The 26,156-nt window shown below is 41.5% G+C and overlaps 1 protein-coding gene across 1 annotated transcript in view; it reads left to right on the top strand.

Moving 5' to 3' along the window:
* IRAK3 (interleukin 1 receptor associated kinase 3) overlaps positions 1-26,156 on the top strand; it is a 79,736-nt gene that overhangs the window by 46,439 nt on the left and 7,141 nt on the right. Inside the window, exons 7-11 of the mRNA XM_049883793.1 lie at positions 868-982; positions 5,093-5,211; positions 24,408-24,606; positions 24,868-24,930; positions 25,018-25,182. Coding sequence (XP_049739750.1) covers positions 868-982; positions 5,093-5,211; positions 24,408-24,606; positions 24,868-24,930; positions 25,018-25,182 — 661 coding nt within the window. The remainder of the gene's footprint in view (positions 1-867; positions 983-5,092; positions 5,212-24,407; positions 24,607-24,867; positions 24,931-25,017; positions 25,183-26,156) is intronic.

Here is a 26,156-nt window from a genome sequence, read left to right on the forward strand (position 1 = left end):
ATTATTAGAAAGGAGTCTGAGGAATGTATACTGTAAAAAAAAAAAAAAAATGTAGTAACATAAAAATCTGTGATGTAAAATTAGTGATGTTTTACAGCATTGAACTTTACTATTCACATGGATTATGAAATTTGGTGACGATATTGGATGTCTCTTTTAGCTGTGTGACTGGCATCTAGCACAGTACCTGACATAGTACCAGAAAAAAAAAAAAATCATTGCTGTTGAGTTGATTCCCAACTCATAGCAACCTATAGGACAGAGCTGCCTCACAGGATTTCTAAGAAGTAGCTGGTGGATTCAAACTGCCCACCTTTTGGTTAGCAGTCATAGTTCTTAACCACTGTGCCACCAGGGCTCCATCTAACCTGGTAGTACTCAATAAATGTTTAATGAAAACAGTCTCTGTTTCCTTTTGTTTTCGTTAATTTACTTACACATGATGCCTAAAGCAATGAAGTGAATAATTTCAGTTGCATTATGTTTAATATATTAATTTATTTAATAAATAAGTCATATTGTGCTTAATAATAATAAGTTAATATCAAATAGTGTGTATTTTTTGTAAAGTTTCCAACATCCTAAATCTTAAAAATTTTCACTTTCTTTAAATTTTCTGTTTTACATTAGGCTATTTTATTCATAGTTCTATGACCACAGCCAATCAAAAAGAGTACCTAGTATTTTTAGCACTCTGTAGACCAATTTGGAAAGCATATCTCTGTGTGATGGGTCCAATGAAATTACTTCTCCCTTGGTCGGGTTTGTATCCTGCTTTAGGCTCATTCCCCATCCCCTCCTAACCCCCAAACCAGAGTATTGTTCATTTCCTATTTGAATATGGCTTTGAAAATCTTTTGTTTCAAGGTTTCATCATCCAAACATACTGGAGTTGGCTGCATATTTTACAGAGACTGAGAAGTTCTGTCTGGTTTATCCGTATATGAGAAATGGATCACTTTTTGACAGATTGCAATGTGTAGTAAGTAGTATCTGTTACTCTGCCTGGTCCTCTGATTCTGTGTAACCCCAGGGAAGCTGTTAGAAACCTGAGCGCGCTGGGAGGCCAAGGTGTGTTCACAAGAGGGGATAGCAAAGGATGCATTTTCCAAGGAAGGACAGCACTTCTGCATGAACTAATTTCTTACTCTTAAAAGGCTATATAAATATCTGAGTTATTATGTGTTGTGCCACACAGTTGCCAAAAATTTGCTAATCCTTACTCATTATTGATTCTATATATCTCTAGAGACTTTATATCAACCACGCTTATTTCTCGAATAATTTTTATTTGTATAACTTTATAAGAAGTATCACTCAATACAAAATACAGATATGAAGGTGATACAAACTCCTGAAAGAGGAGAGGTTTGAAGAACACCATGATTTCTCACAAGATTTTTTTTTCCTTTAAATAATATTTTGTTGTGTTTTGGGTGAAAGCTTACACAGCAAGTAAGGTTCTCATTTGACAATTTCCACATAAATTGGAGTGACATTAGTTAAATTTTTCACAATGTGTGAGCGAACTCTTTAATTGTGTTCTGGTTGTTCCATCTCTAGTTTCCCTGCCCCCTTACCTTCTCATCTTTGCTTTAGATTAAACGTTGATCTTTTGTACTCATACAGATGGTTTTTTAGTAGAGCACCGATCCAATGAATAATATCCTTTATTTTTGTGTCCCTCTGCTTTTCTCTAAAAGGTGATCTCAAGGGATAGTTTTGGTCTGAGATTTAAGGAGTGTCTCAGGGCAATAATCTTAAGGAGTCCTCTGGTCTCAGGTGGTCCGGTTAGTCTGGCCTTTTTTAAGCATTTGAGTTTTGTTCTACATTTTTCTCCCATTCTTTTTGGGATCATCTATTCTGACCCTGGTCAGATCAGTCAGTGGCAGCAGCTGGATATCATCTAGTTCTTCTGGTCTCAGGATAGTTGAGGTTGTGACTCCTGTAGGCTATTAGTCTTCACATGATATTTTTGAAGGATAAATTTGAAAATCAATTCTCAATAGATTGTTTCAGTCAGGAGGAAAATAAAAACAGATTACTCTCAACTACCCACACTATTGTGCCACAAATAATTTAAAAATCTTAATGAAATTTAAACATAGTTACCTCAGTATCCATGTTTTGATAAAGCTAATAAATATTAAAATTATTTGGTATTTCTATTGTCTCTAAAGAGGCCTACAGCCATTACTGGAAATAGAGGAAAACTCATCTTGAATTAAAAATAGGTTGTGGCAGAATGAAGAAAACCAATGACACAAGGAAGCAATTAGCCCAAAGGACTAATGGACCATATTAACCACAGGCTTCACCAGTCTGAGACCAGAAGAACTAGATGGTGTCTGGCTTCCACCACTGAACATATCGCTTTGACCAGGATCGCAGTACAGGGTCCCAGACAGAATGGGAGAAAAGTGTAGAATAAAATCCAAATTCACAAAAAAGACCAGACTTATTAGTCTGACAGAGACTACAGAAACCCTCAAGACTATGGCCCCTAGACACCCTTCTGACTCAGAACTGAAGCTACTTCCGAAGTTCACTTTTCAGCCAAATGTTGTTGTTGTTAGGTGTCAGTGAGTTGGCTCCAACTCATAGCGACTCTGTGTACCAAAGAATAAAACACTGCCTGGTCCTGCGCCATCCTCACAATCATTGTTATGCTTGAACCCGTTGTTGCAGCCACTGTGTCAATCCATTTCGTTGAGGGTCTTGCTCTTTTCTGCTGACCCTGTACTTTACCAGGCATGATGTCCTTCTCCAGGGACTGATCCTTCCTGATAACATGTCCAAAGTATGTAAGACACAGTCTCGTCATCCTTGCCTCTAAGGAGCATTCTGGTTGTACTTCTTCCAAGACAGATTTGTTCGTTCTTTTGGCAGTCCATGGTATATTCAGCATTCCTCACCAACACCACAATTCAAAGGCTTCAATTCTTCTTCAGTCTTCCTTATTCGTTGTCCAGCTTTCACATGCATATGATGCGATTGAAAATACCATGGCTTGGGTCAGGTGCACCTTAGTCTTCAAGGTGACATCTTTGCTTTTTGGCACTTTAAAGAGGTCCTTTGCAGCGGATTTGCCCACTGCAATGCATCTTTTGATTTCTTGTCTGCAGCATCCGTGGGCGTTGATTGTGGGTCAAGTAACGTGAAATCCTTGACAACTTCGATCTTTTCTCCATTTATCATGATGTTGCTTACTGGTCCAGTTGTGAGGATTTTTGTTTTCTTTATGTTGAGGTGCAATCCATACTGAAGGCTGTGGTCTTTGATCTTCATTAGTAAGTGCTTCAAGTCCTCTTGACTTTCAGCAAGCAAGGTTGTGACATCTGCATAACACAGGTTGTTAATGAGTCTTCCTCCAATCCTAATGCCCCGTTCTTCTTCATATAGTCCAGCTTCTCGGATTATTTGCTCAGCATACAGATTGAATAGGTATGGTGAAAGAATATAACCCTGACGCACACCTTTCCTGAGTTTAAACCACGCAGTATCCCCTTGTTCTGTCCAAACAACTGCCTCATGATCTACGTACAGGTTGTTATCCATAATTTGTTATGATCCACACAGTTGAATGCCTTTGCATAGTCAATAAAGCACAGGTAAACATCCTTCTGGTGTTCTCTGCTTTCAGCCAGGATCCATCTGACATCAGCAATGATATCCCTGGTTCCACATCCTCTCCTGAATCCGACCTGCATTTCTGGCATTTGCCTGTCAATGTACTGCTGCAGCCACTTTTGAATGATCTGCAGCAACATTTTCCTTGCATGTGATATTAACGGTATTGTTTGATAATTTCTGCGTTCAGTTGGATCACCTTTCTTGGGAATAGGCATAAATATGGATCTCTTCCAGTTGGATGGCCAGGTGATGAATGAGCACTTCCAGCACTGCATCCGTTTGTTGAAACATCTCAATTTATATTCCGTCAATTCCTGTAGCCTTGTTTTTCGCCAGTGTCTTCAGTGCAGCTTGGACTTCTTCCTTCAGTACCATCGGTTCCTGATCATATGCCACCTCTTGAAATGGTCGAACTTCAACCAGTTCTTATTGGTATAATGACTCTGTGTATCCCTTCTATCTTCTTTTGATGCTTCTTGCGTCGTTTAATATTTTCCCCATAGAATTCCTTCACAATTGCAACTCGAGGCTTGAATTTTTTCTTCAGTTCTTTCAGCTTGAGAAATGCCGAGCTTGTTCTTCCCTTTCGGTTTTCTATCTCCAGCTCTTTGCACATATCATTATAATACTTTACTTTGTCTTCTGGAGCCACCCTTTGAAATCTTCTATTTAGTTCTTTTACTTCATCATTCCTTCCTTTTGCTTTAGCTGCTCGACGTTCAAGAGCAAGTTTCAGAGCCTCTCCTGACATCCATTTTGGTCTTTTTTTTCTTTCCTGTCTTTTTAATGGCCTCTTGCTTTCTTCATGTATGATGTCCTTGATGCCATGCCACAACTCATCTGGTCTTTGGTCATTAGTGTTCAACGTGTCAAATCTATTCTTGAGATGGTTTCTAAATTCAGGTGGCATATACTCAAGGTTGTAGTCTGGCTCTGAAGAAAATTAGAACAACTCTACGAGAGCCAGAGTACGACCTTGAGTAGTTGAAGTTGAAGAAATTTAGAACAGGTCCATGAGAGCCAAAGCCAAATATTAGACAGGTATATTAAACAAACAGTAACACCTGTGAGGAATGTGAAGAATGTGCTCCTTGGAACAGTTAGGTACCCAAGAGCAGATGCCCAGAAGCAAAGGTGAGAAGGTAGGAAGGGAGGGAAACCGGAGGAATGGAAACAGAGAGCTCAGGGTAGAAACAGGGAGAGTGCTAACACATTGCAGGGATTGCAATCAATGTCATGAAAGAGTTTGTGTATAAATCGTTGAATAGGAAACTAATTTACTCTGTAAACTTTCACCTAAAGCAAAAAAAAAAAAAGGTCGTGGCACACCAAAATGTTGATTCACCCAACCACACCTCCACTTCATTATCTGTTTTGGCACACTTCTGTATAATGTATGTATACATGCATAGTTTTAACTCAGAAAATGCAAGCAAACCAATTACTGTTGTCTTTTTAGGGTAAAACAGCCCCACTCTCTTGGCACATTCGAATCGAGGTATTAATTGGAACATCCAAAGCCATTCAGTACTTGCACAACACTGAACCATGCTCAGTCATCTGTGGCAGTATATCAAGGTAAATTATCCTAGAGTTCTTTATACCTGAAAGCCTCCTTTATCACTGAAGGTGAGTGCTACTTCACACCATTCTCTGTCGTTTTCCCGGTATGTATGTGTGTGTTTTTAGAAATCTCATCTAAGTATTTAACTTCTTACATTTTTGTTAATGAAAATGTGTCTACCAAAGTAAAAAAGCTAAATTTATACTGCCAAAGGGAGAGCTTAGATTATCTTTAGGAATTATTAATGAACAATGTGTGATAGACTGTTCTACGTATTTTATTAATTATACCTGAGAGCAAAATCGTATTGATCTCACTTTTTTTTTTTAGATTGAGGTTTAAGTAACGTATGGGGAATTCCTATAATAGCAGTAAACAGCAATTAAGGCAGCGTTGGATGGCACAAATGGTTAAGTGCTCAGCTGTTAACTGAAGGGATGGAAGTTCTAGTCCACCTAGAGGTGCCTTGAATGAAAGGCTTGGCAATCTACCGCTGAAAAATCAGCCGTTGAAAACCTTACGGAACACAGTTCTATTCTGATACACGTGGGGTCACCATGAGTCAGAATCAACTCAACGGCAATGAGTTTCTTTTAAATAGCAATTAAAATTCTTAGTCCTTGTGTCTCCAGTGTCCCTGATTCCACTGAGCCTGCTGCCTCGTAGCTTTATATATTAATCTGTGATAAATCGAGCTGTCCTCTAGTCTTCATTTTTGAGACATGAGAATATTAGAAGCAAAGTGTTGTATCTTTTATCTTCTCCAATAGACATAAAGAATCATTCAGATAGAGAGTAGGTATCCTGTAGCAAAGCCCCACCTGGTGAATTTTTCCTATGCGCACTTTCTTGGCTCTATCCAAAAGTAGGTAAATACGCCTTTGCGGAAGAGCAGTGAGGAGTGAATTTAAAGGCTGCTATCTCTTCTGAAACATCTCCCAGTATCCTGAAAAGGCTTTTCATGTGCTTTTGACTCGAACAAAAGAGGAACTGATTGCTTATTTGTTTGTTTTTCTGGTGAAATTAGCTCCATATAAAGACTCTAGATTTTCCCTTAGTCGTGGGGGCCGAGGGGACACCGACAGATGTCTGCTCCAGTTGCAGTGTGGTAATTCATCAACTGCTAGTGACTCCAGAGTATCAGTATAGAATCAACGCACCCTCATGGCACCTGGGACATTGTGGGACAGTGAGGATCCCAGGGGTTGGTGGAATCACCCGTTAGGGTTGTGTTCTGAAGGGCTGAGATGGCCACCCCCAAGCTAACACACCCCTTTTCCACCCAGCCAGCATAATGTCTGGAGTTTTGCTGTACATACTTGTTATGTATTGAATTGTGTCCCCCCAGTATGTGTGTTAGAATCCTAACCCCTATACCTGTGGATTAATCCCATTTGGCAATATGGTTTTCTTTGTTATGCTAATGAAGCCCTATCAGGGAAGGTTGTGTCTTAAACCTAGTCGCTGCTGAGTTATAAAGAGAGCATAGACACAGAGAGAAGGGAGCACAAACTGGGGAAGATAGAAGCACATGCGAGAGTTGCCAGGAACCAAGGAACACTGGGGCTGTAGAAGCGGAAACAGGGATGCCAGAGAGACAGCCTCCCCCCATGGCTGGTGCCTTGAATTTGGACTTCTAGCCTCCTCAACTGTGAGAAAACAAATTTATGTTCTTTAAAACCACTCTGCTGTGGTATTTCTGTTACAACAGCACTAGGAAACTAAGACAATTTTCTTCCTTTGGTGTAAACTTTAAAAATAAAAGCATTAGCTTATTTGAAATCCCAAGCAGTACTACATTAATTTTATTAATTTTCATTTTGTGTGGTTGAGTTCAGCAAATCCTTTCCTAAATGTAGAGTTTGGGAGAGTGGGAAGAAGGAAGAGAGTGTTGGGGTTCTGGTACTTGAAGGGTGAGGGAGAAGGGAAGGCCAGCACCTGGAGCATCAGGGTGGAGAGGGGCACAATACGTGCACTGGCTGTTTCACAATTGTTTTTCATGCCAGCATTGGCTGAGGCCATTTGGATGTGATTCTCCAGCATCTCTCTCCAGGTGTTAGTTAGAGCACAGGCTGTCGGCCCTGATTCCACCATTTTCACTCTTGGTTTGCATCTTAGTGGCTCTTAGTGTCTTCACTTAGTGGTTAGTTTCTAGGCAGGTGCCCAGAAAATAGTCTCGGAGGGAGAGATTTGCCTGCAGGAGGCCCATTAGGGAGTGCCCTTATGAAAAACGAACATAAAGGAGGGAGGGAAGGGGACAGGATTGGGCAGGGGGAGAAATCGAGTTGTGATTTTACTGTAACAGAGGCCTCACCTGATGCCACGTGGAGCACTGAAGCTGTGTTAGCCCTTCAACGATATTCCAACCCAGTTAAGATTATCAAGTATTTGCACCCCCTGCTTCCCACCAGTCTTGGAGTAGGGCTATAACCTTGGGTAAAGCAGGTCCCTTCCGCCAAAAACAGTTCCCAGGTTGGGACTCACTTGTGAGCCAGTCCTTGCTGTGCTGGGGCACAAGTGCCTCGGTCCTGGGTGGGCACTACTGCAGCCACCACAGTTGTGGAGGAAGGTTTGACAGGAAAGAGCTCTGAGAAAAGTGACCCAGGGATTTTTCTTTTTCATGTACCTTTCTCCCCACCTTCTTCCCATCCTTTCCTCTTAGCTCCATGTCTCCTAATGTTTAAATCAGACCTTCCACTTAAAATGTGATTTTTGAGCAAGTTGCTTAACTTCTCCAAGCTTCAGTTTTTTCCTCTGCAAAATGCTAATAATAGAATAATCATTTCTATCTCTTAGGATTAAATGACATAATGTACACAGTGCTTAGCAAAGCGTATGCACTTATCAAATGGTAGCTCCTATTGTTATTGGTCAAGAAGTGGTGGGAATGGTTGTGGCAGAAGCTAAGAGATGTGGTGGCCAATCAATGCTTTTACTTATCTCTCTTGTCAGTTTATTGTGTTTCAAAAGTGAGCCCACAAACTAGGCTCTATTTTAAGTAGAATCACTTCTCCTTTGCTAACATATGCTTACTGAGCATCTTTTAGCTTATAAATATTTCTGGAACATCTGTTGTGTGTAGAGCATTGTATTAGGCCAAAATGGGGGGAGGCATTGACAATAACAGTCTTCTCCTTAAAGGTTCAACCTGGTGACCAGAGGGATAACATAAACTTAGAAAATATATAGTACAAAACCAAATATGCCCAATGCGTGGTTGGTCTGAGAAGACTTCCTCTATTTGGAAGTTCCAAGCCAAGACTTCGAAGAGATGGGTCATGACAGTAGGTTGGTAGAAAGAAGTGGGGAGAGTATTCCCAGTGGAGGCAATCATTTTCTCAAGGGAATAGAGTAAGGAATTGACAAATATATAAAGAAAGCGAGAAAAATTGGTTGGTTGGAGGGGAAAGGACTAAGCCAAGATGAGACTGAGGAAGAATAAGGAATATGGTGGGCAGGTGATTGTATGGGAGCCTTGGATGCTAACTAGGCTGGTGAATCAGGCTCTAGGGAGGGACTGTGAGGCATATATGGAGCATAGGTTGGAGTACAAAGGTTCCGAGTCTCTTAGGTGGTCTTACCAGTTAAAAGAAGGCCAGATTTCCAGCAGGTATGCCAGGTACATGGCTGGATGTACCAAACAGTAAAATCGTAAATACCACTACTGGACAGAATGCCGAACGGGTAGTGTAGATACAGAGTACTGGGATGGTTACAGTTATGTGCCAACTTGGCTAGCCCATGGCGCTCATTGGTTTGGCAGATATTGTGTAATCATCCATCATTTAGTGATTTGACGTGAGTGGCCAATCTGTTGAAAGAGGAGTTTCCTTGGGGGTGTGGCTTGCATCCAATATATATGAATGTTCTGTCAGATCTCTCTGTTTCTTGATCCTGCATCCAACTCATTGTCCTCTGACCTCTGGTTCTTGAGATATGAGCCAGCAGCCTACCATCTCACCTGCCGATTTTGGGTTTGTCAGCCCCTGCAACCATGTGAGTCAGGAGAAGCCTCCAGCCTGATGCCTGACCCACAGATTTAGGACTTGCCAGCCTCCATAACTGTGTGAACCATTTCCTTGAAATAAATCTCTCTTGATATATGTTTATATACATACGCTTCACTGGTTTTGCTCCTGCAGAAAACCCAGGCAAGTACTAAGGCAAGTACCAAAAGAGATCTGATCAGAAACAGAAAGAATTACATTGAGGAGGTAGGATTTGAACTGGAAATGCAACTGGCAACATATTTTTTGTTGGTGAGAGTGCTGCTGATGACTGTTGACATTCTGGGTTTTCCAAAGCATTCAAGGACTCAGGGAAATCCTGGTGGCGTAGTGGTTAAGTGCTACGGCTGCTATCCAAAAGGTCGGCAGTTCAAGTCCACCAGGCACTCCTTAGAAACTCTATGGGGCAGTTCTACTCTGACCTGTAGGGTCTCTGTGAGTCGGAATGGACTTGACGGCAGTGGGTTTGTTTGGTTTTCAAGGACTTAAACTGTCGAGCTAAGGTTCGGGGTCACCAATAAAAAGCATAACTTACATACACTGGCAGTGTAACAATGCCGTACTCACGTGGAGAAGAGACAGACAGGGTTGGTGTTCTGCACATACTCCTCTTATGCCTCGCCAGGAGTAGATATAGGAATGGGATTGGCCAGGTGCCATATAACACACACATGAACAGAGCCAGAGAGCCTATTTGCTGTAGCAGGGAGGGAGTTTTCCCAATAATGAGAAGGAAGAGGGAGAGAGAAAGAGACATCATTCCCAGACTCCATTATCAGGGCCCGAGGCTTCTGTTCAGGTAGTCCAGGTCGGGGTTGGAAAGGTGCACCATAGATTGCTTTCCTACTTTCCCAGCATAAACAGTTCACCCGTAGACTTCACCACCCAGGCATATGTCAAAGGGTGGAGTTCTGGGGCTGTGGACATTTGTTAGAGGATTGTGATTTCACAAGGGCTCATCAGTGCATCCCTGCCTGTTCCAAAGCAAATCAGCTCCTTCCACAGGCATTGAACTCTCACCTTTCTGCTGAGCCTGCCAGCAGAGATGTTAATTAGTGCCAACTATAACGATTTTTTTTTTAAAACGGTAGAGTCACCCTCTTTTGTTTGGTGATGTGCACACCTGTTCTCTGGAAACTGGAATGAAACCAATTCATTTCATTCAGGCCACTGAACGTCTGTCAGATGGTAATGACATTCAGTTCCCAGTAGTCACAGCCCAGTGTGAGTTGGCTGACCTAGATTACCTTCCTGAGGCTCTTTTAAATGAATTCTTCACCTAGTGCTAAACCTGGACCTCCTTGGTTCTTGGTTCCCCTGTGTACAGCCCTGTGCTTTAGGAAGGTCTGAAATTCCTTCTTCTTCTGCTTTTGTCATATGAATTTTCTAAATCTTTGTAAGAAAGGCAGCTTCTCGGAGGGATGCCACTTCATTGCATAGCCACGGTATTTGGTTTTAAAAAAAGGGCGTCTCAAAATCTGTGCTCAATAGTGACCTTTTCCTTGAGTGAGTGAGGGCTCTATTTTGTTGGAGTGAGAAATGGAAGATACCGTTATCTTTATTTTCTTTTCTGTATTTGGGCCTCTGGCTGATGAGTCACAGGAGACTTTATCATAAGTCATTTGACATTATTAAATAATGGTTTTTAATAAAATGAAATAACATGGAACAATGTGCGTAAAGCGAGATTAAGTGAAAAAAGCTGAATTGAAGTAGTATACAGTATATAACTTTGTAAAACCAAAAATTCTTGCATAAAAGAAGATTTGTCTGCCTTGGGGATTGTGCTCTTTTAACATCTGTCTCTATAGAATCAAACCGACAACAGCACCTCGAAAGATTGTGAAGGAAACTTAGGGGGCAGTGAGTTTATGTTAATGGGGGGAGGAAAATGAGGATGGTTACAACTTGAAGAATGTAATCAATGTCACTGAATTGTACATGTAGAAATTGCTGAATTGATGTTCTGTTGTGTATATTCTCAACAATAAAAATAAAATAAAGTATTAATTTTTTTTTTTTTTTTAAGTTTAAAAGTAAAGCCTACCAAAATATCAGTAAGGCTTTATTTGGATGGAGGGGCTCTGGCTTATTTATTTATTATAACTCTTTTCTACTTCTGCTTTTTTATATTTTAAAGTATTTAAGAAGGATGTTCTACTCTTAAAATTTAAAAAAAAATTATAAAAAAATGATTTGGCATTAAAACCTTTCACTCTTAAAGCAAATAATTAGTAGAAGGTCCAAGAAAGAGTCTGAAGTTACTAAATGAAATCCTAATGTTACAATTTGACTCATTCTCTGTAGTTAATCCCATCTATAAAGAAGCCTGATAATCTTATACCTCTGTGGTTTTTAAAAATAGTTTAAGAAATGGAGATTGCAAGATACCCAAAGTATGAGCAATACTTTTGTCTAAGCAAAATGAAATGGTGTCCACTTTGTCACTGGGGAGGGAGAAGAACACAGGAAATCTGGACTCAAGCTCGAGTCCTACATCATGCGCTTGGGCCACAGTTTTCTCACGTGTACATTTAAAGCCAACGAGGGTGATCCCAAGTGGAATGTCTCCCTTACAAATTCTGTGACATTTACACCTGCATGTCTTCATACTGTGCTCTATACTCGCAAATCTAGAGATTGTGAGGAGGGTGATGTGACCCCACACTCTCTTATAGCCTGGCCAAGCCTTCCCCCATCAGCTTCTGAGCTGGGATGATCAGTTAGGGAGGTACTTTCAGAGACCAGCCCATCCGAGCGCAGGCCTTAGGCAAAACCCTGAAATGCCTGTTGTCCAGAAGTACCTTTTCCCTGCTCTCTTCTCTGCCTTTCCCCAGAATCAGCAACCACCCTAGTGACCTCATTGTTGTCTCTATCTCTTGTTAAAGGTATGGCCTTTGGGGTCACACAGGTATCAGAGCAAATCCCTGCTCTACACTTCCTAGTAGTTTGACCTTGGGCCAAAGCAAAAAGACCAAACCCATTGCTGACGACTCGAGTCCATCTCATAACAACGCTATAGGACAGAGTAGAACTGCCCATAAGATTTCCTAGGCTATAATCTTCACAGACGCAGGCCACCACATCTTATTTGATTTCCTTGGAGCTCTGTTTTTCCTTGTCTGGAACTGGGCATGATAGTACCTGGTCTCCTCACAAGGCTGTTACAAGGAGTGAGTGAGATAATTAAATAAGCACAGCCCAGGGCCTGACGATAAGCTGTAATAATGGTTTGCACTTGACTACTAACAGAGACTGGCAGTTTGAACCCACCCAATAGTGCCATGAAAGAGAGTCCCGGTGATAGGCTTACATAATGATTACAGCCAAGAAAACACCATTGAGCTCAGTTCTACTCTATAACATGACATACTCGCCATGAGTTGGAATCAACTTAATGGCAATGGGTTTGGTTGTTTTGCATGTGTGTGTGTTTTGGTTTAACGCAAGACTTGAGGTCCCTGTGTGGCACAAACAGTTTGCGCTTGCCCCTTCCACCTCCCTAAGCGTCTCATCTAACTTGTCCTTGGACCCTTGCCATCATGGAGGGCCCAGTACATTGTAAGCTGGCCTGCTCCATTTGGGAGCAGCTCTGGTTATTAGAACTTCTTTTATATTGAGCTGAAATCTGTCATCCTGTGAATCGCTCATTAGCTTTGTTTTACCACTGGAATTATGTGTATACAGCTAAAGGAAAAAAAAAAAAGAGATAAAAGTTTATTTCAATTCTGCTTTATAATCAACAGTTTCATAAACTTTTATGAGTAGTTGAAGGAAAAGATGCTTCTTTCAGTTAACTGTAGTAAATTAAAGAGGACAGGGAAGTAGGGCTAGGTTTTAGTCCTTGCTCTGCCCTTAACAAGTTATTTTGCAAAGAGCAAGTCCTTTCAACAATCTGGGCCTCATTTTCCTCTTTTGAAAAAGCAGCAGTTATACTGATGACAAATCCGTTTCATCTCACATTCCATCTCTGATTGATTGGTAGTGACTTCCCAGGCACAGTGTTGAAAGGGAGTCTGGGGTGAGTGCTCTCTGAACTCAGTGTGTCTGCCAAGGATATGGGAGGATGACTTGGCAATACTTGGGCCATATATGGAGCCCTGGTGGCACAGTGGTTAACAGCGCAGCTGCTAACTGGAAAGGTCGGCTGTTTGAATCCACCAGTGGCTCCTTGGAAACCCTATGGGGCAGTTCTACTCTGCCCTGTGGGGTCACTATGAGCTAGAATGTACTCAACGGCAACGGGTTTGGTTTGGGGCCACATATTTTCTATTCCTATACTGAGTGATCTAAGCTTACTCATGGTTTCAAGTCTTCTTAATCAACAAATTGATTATCAACAAATATTTACTTAGTATCTTATAGACTTCAGGTCCCTATGTGGTGAAGCTGATTTGCGCTCCACTTACTAACCTAAAGGTTGGCAGTTTGAACCCACCCAGTGGTGCTTCCAAAGAAAGTCCTGGTGATCTGCTTCTGTAAATATTATGGTCAAGAGTACTCGATAGGATTCAATTCTACTCTGCAACACATGGGGTCACCATGAGTGGGAATCGACTTGACAGGAACGGGTTTGGTTTTTTTGGCTTATTGTTGTTGGTACCATCAAGTTGATCTTGACTGATAGCGATCCTGTAGGACAGAGTAGAACTGCCCATAGGGTTTCCAAGGCTGGAATCTTTACGGAAGCAGACTGCCACACCTTCCTCCCATGGAGCAGCTAGTGGGTTCGAACTGCTGACCTTTCAGTTTGCAGCCAAGTGCTTAACCACTGTGCCGGCAGGACTCCTCTTGGGTTTATTAGGGTCAATGTTATGCTTATGCAAACAACATAAGATGGTATCTATGTAAGTGCCAAAGGGCATAGTACAAGATGTACAATAGGAGCTTGGAGAAAGGAGTCAGAGTAATCCAGTGAAAATTTCATGAAGGAAGGAGTCTTATGGCTGCATAGAAGATTTGGATAAAAATAAGGGAATGAGGAGTGCTTTGCAGGTGAGGGGAACAGATGAAAGCAAGCCCAAAGCAGCAACAAGCCCAGTTTCTCCTGACTACATTGGTAAACACTGTTATATTAAGGGTAGCCGGTAGCCTGTAGGAGGATTAAGGAGCATGATGCAAGCCAGAGGACGTTAGACATAAAAGCTCACTGAATAACTTATTATTAATCTTCTCAGCAACCCTGAGATTAGGTATTTTTGTTATTATCTCAGTTTGACCGCAGAGAAAACTGAGGTTTAGAGAGGTTAGTTACTTGCCTCTGTCACCCGGCTGAGAGGTCTGATCCTATGTCTGTGTGAGTCCAACAGTCATGCTCTTATTAAGTAATTAAAGGTGTGCAGCATTTTTTGTGGGGGGGAGGTTAGCATTACTGGGGAAACCCTGGTGGCATAGTGGTTAAGAGTTTGGCTGCTAACCAAAAGGTCAGCAGTTCAAATCCACCAGATGCTCCTTGGAAACCCTGTGGGGCAGTTCTACTCTGTCCTATAGGGCCGCTATGAGTCAGAATCGACTCAGCCGCAATGGGTTTGGTTTTGGTTTAGCATTACTGGGAAGCCCCGGTGGCACAGTGGATAAGGGCTATGGCTGCTAACCAAAAGGTCTGCAGTTTGAATCCACCAGCCCCTCCTTGGAAACTCTGTGGGTGGTTTTATTCTGTCCTATAGGGTCACTATGAGTTAGAGTTGACTCCACGGCAATGGGTTTTAGCTTTCCTGGAGGAATCCCTGGAGTGCAAACAGTTAAGTGCTCGGCTACTAAATGAAAGGTTGGCGATTCAAATCTACCCAGAGGCACCTCAGAAGAAAGGCCTGGTGACCTACTTCTGAGAGGTTACAGCCACTGAAAACCATCTGTAGGGCAGTTCTGCTCTGAAACATACGGGGTTGCCATTGTGTTGTCAGAATCGACTTGACAGCAGCTGCTTTGGTTTTTTGCGTTAACATTATTGGGGGAGACCCTGGGTGGTGCAAATGGTTAACGTATTCAGCTGCTAACTGAAAAGTTGGAGGTTCTAGTCTACCCAGAGGTGCCTTGGAAGACAGGCTTGGCAATTTACTTTGGAAAAATCAGCCACTGAAAATCCTAGGGAGCACTTCTACTCTGACACAATGGGGTCGCTATGAGTCAGAGTCGACTAGACAGCAGCTAGGAAGCATTACTGAGCATACCTGGCCGGGATTACTGGGAGCAAGTTGGCTTCATCAGCAGAGATGGTGAAATTGGAAAGGAGAGGAGAACGAACATAATTAGTATGTGCAGATTTGGAAATGTTGATGTTGGATCCCTAGTGAACGGGGCAGTAGGCAGCCGATCTTGCGGTGGAGATTAGGCCTGGAGATAAGTATTTGGAATCTTAGCCTTGTTCAAGGAGTGAGAGAGTCAATAATAGCTTTCTAAGAAGAAACTGTCAAGGGCAGGGCTCAGAACACCCACAGGAGGAAGCAAAGCCACATTTCAAAAATATTTTCAAGATGTCTGGTGGTTTATTTGGCCCAAAAATGTCTTAGTAATTTGAACCCTTCAAAGAGAATGTTATAAAAACAACATTTGCTTCCAGATGGCAAAATTTCAGGAAGAAAAGGATTTAAAGAAAAGAATCTTGAAGAGTTGCAGTCTGTGTTCTTGGCAAAAGACCCTCACAGTTTTATTTGGGAAACGAAGACGTTTTTGAATTACTGGATCACATAAAAGCATCTGAAAGCTGTGAACCTCCTTGTTATTTACATCCAGTTCCTTAGTGAGCTTAATTGCTTTCACATTTATGAACAATTTTAAATGGAAATGCATTTTGTCTCACAGCATCGCTTTCGGCTTTTCATCCTTGGCATTTTTCATCCCTGACATTCATTCCTGTTAATGTTTCCAAAGCAAGGAGATAGTCTTGGTGAGCATTTCTCATGTTTTCTATAAGGTCATGTTCTCTAATAGGTATTGCTGTTTGTCTCCTGCCAAGTGAAACGGTTTCTCATACAAGGGAGGTGGTCTGGGAAAGAAAGGAAGGTAGAAGCTAGTTGCCGAAATGTGGATTTCTTAAAAAGGGAAATTAGTGTATAGATCATTTCCCTTCTGAGGAACTAGAAGGCCTGAGTGGCTGGAAAAGGGATAGGGAGCCACAGATTGGCCCCTTCTAGATGAAGGGCAATGCCCTACTGGACACCAAGCCGGCAGACCTGGTTCAGCGCTTGTCCTGAAGACCCAAAGTTCCCCAGATTTAAATATATATATATATATATATACGTTTAAAAACAATCATGCTCTTCCATGGCAAACACAGCATTTACACTTAAATTCAAATCCTGGATTATAATCTAGGCATTTTGTCTCACTTTAAGGTCTGAGAGAGTCTGCTAAATCAGGACACAAACTGGTGACCAAAGAAAGCAAGTCTCATTACAAAGTGGCGTTTGTTTGCAGGTGTGCAAAAAAAAAAACCCAAACCCACTGCTGTTGAGTTGATTCTGATTTATGGCAACCCCATGTGTTACAGAGTAGAACTTCTCCATAGGGTTTTCTTGGCTGTGATCTTTATGGAAGCAAGTTGCCAGGCCTTTCTTCCATGGCACTGCTGGGTGGGTTTGAACCACCAACCTTTAGGTTAGTAGTTGAGTGAAAGCCCCTGAAATAATTGTCCCAGAGACCCCTGCAGATAGAAAAATTAAGCAACATTCCCAATCATGATCCAAAGTCACCAACTTATGTAGGGTCTCACCATCTCTTCAATGGACAAACCACTGTTCCTTCTGCTAGAAGAATTATCCAGAGAGGTGATGGCCTTTCTGTTGCTGGAAATGGCCTTGTGAGGGAAAAAGAGAAGAAAGAGGCTGTAAAAACGCTAAACTGAAGGTATGGAAACCTTGGATTTTTTTTCTGTTTCTAGTGAAAAGCCGTCCTTTTTCATTATATTATGATTTTAGTTATTTTATGTTGTCTTTATTTTGTTAGTCCATTTTCTCCCCACAGGATAAACGTAGTCAGTTGACCTGCTTGGTAGCTGAACGTACTTTATATTTGAAAATTCTGTTCAAGGAGAAAGAATTAGGGTAGAATTGATTGTTGAAGGGCCTTTTGTGATTCCCACTTTTCTAAAACGGAACATCCCTCTTCCTCAGCTACCATTAACCTTTATTTAGAGCAGCATAAATCACAGGACTCAAAATTTATGTTATACTCTGAAGTTGGCTTGTAAACAACTTGTCTCTTCACCAAATATCATTATTCAAAGAGTAAATTCAGTGCCCTGGAACGATTTCAGATTCTTACCGATGGCTTCTCGCTGAGTTTAAGCCCTTCGTGGGTTTTGTCATATAACACATCGTCTGTGGTTCCGAGCTCACCTCTGCCTAACTCTAATGGAAGCATGAGCCACCTGTTGCTGAAAGCTTTCTACCAGTTTGGGGGAGGGTCAAAGAGATGGAATAGATTATGGGCTTTGTTTTACTTGTGTATGTCTGTATGTACTTCGAGAAGATCTTCCGGGATACCAAGTATATCACAAAGTCAGCTTTTTGTATTCTCATGGTTCTCGCGGCATTCTAAGTTATGATTCTATACCTTCTTGTTTGCTGGCTAGGGTGGAGGAAGAAAAGGGCTAGGTGCTCAGTATTGGAAATCTTGAATTCAGAGCTTTTCTATCCTTCTCCTATCCTGAAATGAAGTGGGAGTGTATGGAAGAGAGCCAGGGTCTTGGGTCCTGGCAGCAAGAGTGAGTGAACCTCTCTGCCCACCTCACCTCCTGGTGAACCCAGCAAAATCTTGTATTAAAATGCCGCGACATCCTGAAGGATCAGGGCACTGCCAGTAGCTCCAGACTTGATCTGAGCATGCGCATCGTAAACCTTTGGGGAAAATAATTAGAGCTGAATGTTTGTTCTCGTCTAGCACTGTGAAGAAGGTAGAATCTGACTCCAGTGAGTCCTCACCTTGAAAGGGGTGTCAGGACAATCAATATTTTTCGAAGTAGGAAAATGAATGGTAAGGAGTGACCCAGATGGGCCTGGGTAAGACCCAGGCTGGCCTTAGCAGCTGCCAGGTTTGGAATATCTGGAGAGAAACGATAAGGTAAGGAGAAGAATGAGAACTATGCTCAATGATATACATCTTGGGGCCTCTCTGACTGTCTCCCTATAAATGCAAGGGTCACAGCAAGATAAGGGGAATTAGGGCTTACAATAAGGTAGGATTTTTGGATATTGCAATTCTCCTGCCACACTTAAAGGAGATAAGAGTGAAATAAACGCTAATGTATGTTATTCTCTATATATACTCCAAGGGCTCTTGGGAGTCATTTTATTTTCCCTGTTGAAAACCCAATCTTAGACAAAGTATGGGCTAGATTATTGTGGCCTTAGCTTCATATAGGATTCCTCAAACTGCAATTTCTCTCTATATAGGTAGTATTCAGAACAGTTAGGAGCCCTGGTAGCTCAATGGTTAAGCACTGGGCTACTAATTGAAAGGCTGGCGGTTTGAACCCACCCAGCAGCTCCAAGGGAGAAAGACCAGGAGATCTGCTCTTGTAAAGATTACAGCCTAGAAAATCATATGGGGCAGTTCTGCCCTGTCACATGAGGTCGCCACAAATCAAAATCAACTCAACAGCACCTTACAACACAACTCTGAGTAGTAATAACCCCTACAATTCAGATCTTTGGAACTGCCTGTTGGCCTGCTCATACAGGAACAGCAAGACCTCTGGGACTTTTTGTAAGATCCACTATTTGCTTCAGAATTGAGAATTCATTGTTCTTATCCAGTATCTATTACCATTTTTAATAATAATATGGAGTACTATAAATATACCTACTGACACCTTGGGTGGGTGGTACAAAAAGCAAGCCTTGAATAGCCTTAAGGAGAATTGAGAAGAAGGCAAATTTTTCTTGGCCTACCCACCTCCTCTGTCAATAGCCATCTGCTCTCTTATGACTGTTTACTAATTGTCATCTTTGTGATTGTTAGCTGCTTTCGCGTCGCCCCTGACTTGTGATGACCCCATACCCAACAGAATGAAATGCTACCTGGTCCTGCACCATCCCTATGATCCTTTGTGGATCAGACCATTGTGATTCATAGGGTTTTCATCGGCTGATTTTCAGAAGTAGACCATCAGGCCTTTTTTCCTAGCCTATTTTAGTCTAGAAGTTCCGCTGAAACCTGTTCAGCATCATAGCAACAGAGTGGCCTCCACTGACAGACGGGTGGTGGCTGCACACGAGATACACTGCCCAGAAATCAAACCCAGATCTCCCACATGGAAGGCAAAAATTCTACGGCTGAACCGCCAATGCCTCGCAATCGTCAGCCTCCTTTAGCTCAGCATTAGGCACTAGGCTGTGCACTTTATATTGTCCATATCAGTCCTATAAGTTTCGTTGTTTCCCTCAATTTCACATGTGAGAAAAGAGGAAATTGAGGCTTATGGGGTAAAGTAACCCACCAACAGTCACCCAGCAAGGAAAAGGCAGAGCTGGGGCATCTCAGGTGGAATGTGTCTCCCTCTTGGTTTGTCCTTTCCCATCTCTGCTAAGACAGCCCTTCTGAGGTAATAGTAAGCTGATCCTTACTCTTAGCCAAGATGTTATGTGATTATCAAGGTTTTTAAGTGACTACAGCCTAAACCCCCCCACCATGTGTCTGTCAGCGTGTCGTACTGTGGGGGCTTGTCTGTTGCTGTGATGCTGGAAGCTATGCCACCCGTATTCAGATACCAGTAGGGTCACCCATGAAGTACAGGTTTCAGCTCAGCTTCCAGACTAAGACAGACTAGGAAGAAGGACCCGGCAGTCTACTTCTGAAAAGCATTAGCCAGTGAAAACCTTATGAATAGCAGTGGAACATTATCTCATAACAGTGCTGGAAGATGAGCCCCCCAGATTGGAAGGCACTCAAAAGATGACTGGGGAAGAGCTGCCTCTTCAAAGTAGAGTCGACCGTAATGACGTGGAGGGAGTAAAGCTTTCAGGACCTTCATCTGCTGATGTGGCATGACTCAAAATAAGAAGAAACAGCTGCAACCATCCATTAATAATCAGAACCTGGAATGTACAAAGTATGAATCTAGGAAAATTGGATATCGTCAAAAATGAAATGGAACTCATAAACATCGATATCCTAGGTGTTAGTGAGCTGAAATGGACTGGAATTGGCCATCTTGAATTGGACAATCATATAGTCTACTATGCTGAGAATGACAACTCAAAGAGGAATGGTGTTGCATTCATCGTCAAAAAGAATGTTTCAAGATTTGTCCTTTAGTACAACACTGTCAGTGATAGGATAATATCCATATGCCTACAAAGAAGACCAGTTAATACAACTGTTATTCAAATTTACGCACCAACCACTAGGGCCAAAGATGAAGAAATAGAAGATTTTTATCGGCTGCTGCAGTCTGAAATTGATCAAACATGGAATCAAGATCCATTGATAATTCCTGACTATTCAAATGCGAAAGTTGGAAACAGTAGTTGGAAAACACGGCCTTGGTGATCGAAACAATGCCAGAGATCGAATGATAGAATTTTGCAAGACCAACGACTTCTTCATTGCAAATACCTTCTTTCACCAACATAAATGGTGACTATACACATGGACCTCTCTAGATGGAACACACAGAAATCAAATTGACTACATCTGTGGAAAGAGATGATGGAAAAGCTCAATATCATCAGTCAGACCAAGGCCAGGGGCCGACTGTGGAACAGACCATCAATTGCTCATATGCAAGTTCAAGCTGAAACTGAAGAAAATCAGAGCAAGTCCACGAGAGCCAAAATATGATCTGGAGTGTATCCCACCTGAATTTAGAGACCATCTTAAGAATAGATGTGATGCATTGAACGCTAGTGACCAAAGACCAGACGAGTTGTGGAATGACATCAAGGACATCATCCATGAAGAAAGCAAGAGGTCACTGAAAAGAAAGAAAAGACTAAGATGGATGTCAGAGGAGACTCTGAAACTTGCTCTTGAGTGCTGAGCAGCTAAAACAAAAGGAAGAATTGATGAAGTAAAAGAACTGAACAGAAGATTTCAAAGGGCAGCTTGAGAAGACAAATTATTATAATGACGTGCAAAGAGCTGGAGATGGAAATCCAAAAAGGAAGAACAAACTCAGCATTTCTCAAGCTGAAAGAACTGAAGAAAAAATTTAAGCCTTGAGTTGCAATAGAGAAGGATTCCATGGGGAAAATATTAAATGACGCAGGAAGCATCAAAAGAAGATGGAAGGAATACACACAGTCATTATACCAAAAAGAATTAGTTGATATTCAACCATTTCAAGAGGTGGCATATGATCAGGAACCACTGGTACTGAAGGAAGAAGTCCAAGCTGCTCTGAAGGCATTGGCAAAAAACAAGGCTCCAGGAGTTGATGGAATATCAATTGAGATGTTTCAACAAAGAGATGCAGCGCTGGAGGTGCTCACTCGTCTATGCCAAGAAATATGGAAGACAGCTTCCTGGCCAACTGACTGGAAGAGATCCATATTTATGCCTGTTCCCAAGAAAGGTGATCAAGCTGAACGTGGAAATTATAGAACAATGTCATTAATATCACATGCAAGCAAAATTTTGCTGAAGATCATTCAAAAATGGCTGCAGCAGTATATTGACAGGGAACTGTCAGAAATTCAGGGCAGTTTCAGAAGAGGACGCGGAACCAGGGATGTCATTGCTGATGTCAGATAGATCCTGGCTGAAAGCAGAGAACACCAGAAGGATGTTTACCTGTGTTTTATTGACTATGCAAAGGCATTCGACTGTGTGGATCATAACAAACTATGGATAACATTGGGAAGAATGGGAATTCCCGAACACTTAATTGTGCTCATGTGGAACCTTTACATAGATCGAGAGGCGGTTGTTCGGAGAGAACAAAGGGATACTGATTGGTTTAAATTCAGGAAAGGTGTGTGTCAGCGTTGTATTCTTTCACCATACCTATCTAATCTTTATGCTGAACAAATAATACGAGAAGCTGGACTATATGAAGAAGAATGGGGCATCAGGATTGGAGGAAGACTCATTAACAAGCCGCGTTATGCAGATGACATTGCCTTGCTTGCTGAAAGTGAAGAGGACCTGAAGCACTTACTAATGAAGATCAAAGACCACAGCCTTCAGTATGGATTGCACCTCAACATAAAACAAAAATCCTCACAACTGGAGCAATGAGCAACATCATGATAAGTGGAGAAAAGATTGACTTTGTCAAGGATTTCATTTTACTTGGATCCACAATCAACAGCCATGGAAGCAGCAGTCAAGAAATCAAAAGATGCTTTGCATTGGGTAAATCTGTTGCAAAGGACCTCTTTAAAGTGTTGAAGAGCAAAGATGTCACCCTGAAGATTAGGGTGCGCCTGACCCAAGCCATGGTATTTTCAATTGCATCATATGCATGTGAAAGCTGGACAATGAATAAGGAAGACCGAAGAAGAGTTGACACCTTTGAATTGTGGTGTTGGCAAAGAATATTGAATATACCATGGACTGCCAAAAGAACGAACAAATCTGTCTTGGAAGAAGTGTAGCCAGAATGCTCCTTAGAGACAAGGATGGCGAGAGTGCGTCTTACATACTTTGGACGTGTTGTCAGGAGAGATGAGTCCTTGGAGAAGGACATCATGCTTGGCAGAGTACAGGGTCAGCGGAAAAGAGGAAGACCCTCAACGAGGTGGATTGACACAGTGGCTGCAACAATGACCTCAAGCATAACAACGATTGTAAGGATGGTGCAGGACCGGGCAGTGTTTTGTTCTGTTGTGCATAGGGTTGCTATGAGTTGGAACCGACTCGACAGCACCTAACAACAACAACAGCATAAACTAACTCTAAGCACTTTCCCTTTGCTTCTACGAATATTCGTATTTAAATAACTCAAAAACAGAAAAGCCGTAGTGATAGAACAGTGATGTCAGGGTTATCATTAAGGCAGGGGCTACTTACGATTCTTCAAATCACTCCAGGTCAGTGGCTTTGTGCTGATAAGCCTAGCATTCCACAGCACAGTTCTATGTACATTGTTGTTGTTAGATGCCATCAAGTTGGCTGCAGTTCAAAGCCACATTGTGTGTAACAGAAAGAAACGTTGCTTAGTCCTGTGCCATCCTCACAATTGTTGCTATGTATGAGCCCATTGTTGCAGCCACTTTATCAGTCCATCTCATTGAGGGCCCCCCTCTTTTTTGCTGAGCCTTTATTTTATCATGCATGATATCTTTCTCCGGCTCTTGGTCCCTCCTGATAACATGTCCAAAGTAAGACAAAGTCTCACCATCCTCACTTCTAAGGAGTATTCTGGCTGTACTTCCTCCAAGGCAGATTTGTTCATTCTTCTGGCAGTTCCTGGTATATTCAGTATTCTTTGCCAACACCACAATTCGAACATGTCAATTCTTTTGTCTTCCTTTTTCTTCATCCAGCTTTTGCATGTGTATGAGGTGGTTGAAAATACTATGGCTTAGGTCAGGTGCACCTTAGTCATCAAAGTGACATCTTTGCTTTTAATGCTTTAAAAAGGTCATTTGATTTCTTGACTGCTACTTCCATGGGCATTGATTGTTGATCCAAGAAGAGTGAAATCCTTGGCAATGTGGACACTTAATTGATCAGCTGATTAAAAATCAGTTAATGTTTTCATTACTTCTAAAAAAGAGCTGAAGGAAGGCTCTTTTGGTTAACTATAGTTTCTCCTACTGACAAAGCATCAACTTTATCCATCAACTCTAAATATGTATCTGTAAATTTTAAACAAAACCAAACCTGTTGCCATTAAGTTAATTCAGACTCATAGCACACCTATAAGACAGAGGAGAACTGCACCATAGGTTTTCCTAGGCTGTGATTTTTATAAAAGCAGACTGCCACATCTTTCTCCTGTAAAGCAGCTGGTGGATCCGAACCACTGACCTCTTGGTTAGCAGCTTAACCCTTAACCACTGTACCACCAGGGCTCCTTCTGTAAATTTTAAATGACCGTTATTCCTAGGTCAAGTTTCTATTTTAGATTTTCTATAACTTTTGAATTTATTCTTTAAGAAAAATGAGTAAATGTCTTCTAGTTCATGAGAAATCATGTTTTGCTTTATTTTGTCAATGTTTGGAATTAACCAGCTATGAAGGTAAGCTTGTCATGTTGCTTTTCACTGAAATGCCTTTATGATCTTTTGTCTTATTTGTGCTTGATCACAATTTAGTGCAAACATACTTTTGGATGATCAGTTTCAACCCAAACTAACTGATTTTGGCATGGCACACTTCCGAACCCACCTAGAACATCAGAGCTCTACCATAAACATGAACAACAGCAGCAGTAAACATCTGTGGTACATGCCGGAAGAGTATATCAGACAGGGCAAACTTTCCATTAAAACAGACGTCTACAGCTTTGGAATTGTAAGTGCCAACTACCAGCTAACAAAGGGGGAGAGCTTATCACCAAGAATATTATAAATTCTAATAAGAATTTTTTAAAGGCCTGTAACTTAGACTTAATTCCTATTACTCGTCTTATACATTAATTCTGAATACATTTAATTCAGTAATAAAACATAAAGTGATTAATTAAAATGAACTCTTCATTGTCATGGGTAATAGTTGCAACTGCTATTTGTGTTGTATTAAGATATAGCCTAACTTTCTCTATATTCCTTGTAGGTAATAATGGAGGTTCTGACAGGTTGTAAAGTGGTGTTAGATGATCCAAAACATATCCAGTTGGTAAGAATTTCTTCGTCTCTGCATCTATCTCTCGGTCATTTTTCTGAAAGAGTCCTGTATGATAAGGTTGTCTCCTTCTCTTCCTAGAGGGATCTTCTTATGGAACTGATGGAGAAGAGAGGCCTTGATTCATGTCTTTCATTTTTAGATAAGAAAGTAGACCCATGTCCTCGGAATTTCTCTGCCAAGCTATTCTCTTTGGCATGCCAGTGTGCTACAACAAGGGCCAAGTTAAGGCCACTGATGGATGAAGTACGTATACACATGATTTTATCCAAAATTGCACCCACAGAACCATGGAAAATTTAAATTGGATTAATTGTATATCTAAGTGAATTCTTTATTGAGAGACAAATCCAGCCCCCAACAGAGAATTCCAACCTAATAGATAGCTTTTCGAGATCAAAAAATCCTATCATTTGGTACCCTGGTAAACCCAAAACCAAACCTGTTGCTATCAAGTCGATTCCAACTCATAGCAACCCTGTAGGACAGAGTAGAACTACCCCCATAGAGTTTCCAGGGAGCACCTGGTGCATTTGAACTGTAAACCTTTTGGTTGACAGCTGTAGCTCTTAACCACTACGCCACTAGATCCTGGTAGAGGTCATTTATTGGGTGAAACCAGGACATCGTAAAAGATTTAGTAAAAAGACATAGGTGAGTAGTTGAATATAATATCCGTTGATTTATTTGTCTATTTATTCAACAAATATTTATTTAGTGACTACTTTGTATTTTTTCTATTATATTTGCCATACCCTGTACTGGGGATACCTCAGTGATCAAATCCAGTTCCGGCCCTCATGTCCAGAGGGCTAGTCAGAACAATAAACATGGAATTTCAGAACACGAGATAAGCATTATGATAGATGGAAGTCCAGGCTGATAGTGGAGCATAGAGTCAGAATACGTAGTAGCCTGTGGAACTCAAGGGAGCTTCGTAAAGGGAGGTGACAGTTTAATTATGACCTGAAGAACACGTTGGATTTAGGCAGCAATAAGGATGTTTCATGGCGTTTAGACTGCAAGTGAAAGTGGAATGGGAGTGAGGGAAAGGCTATAGTGGTTGAAGTACTAGAAGGTTCTAGGTGATAAAGGGGCATGAAATCCATGATAGAAGTTTAGATTTTATCCCGAGTCCATCGCAGAGCCATGGAAGGTTTGAAACAAGGAGTTGACATGATCAGACTGTAGAGGAGCCTTGGCCTGGGAGTCACACACCA

The sequence above is a fragment of the Elephas maximus genome, chromosome 4 (assembly GCF_024166365.1).
Source record: "Elephas maximus indicus isolate mEleMax1 chromosome 4, mEleMax1 primary haplotype, whole genome shotgun sequence".
Lineage (NCBI taxonomy): Eukaryota > Metazoa > Chordata > Mammalia > Proboscidea > Elephantidae > Elephas > Elephas maximus.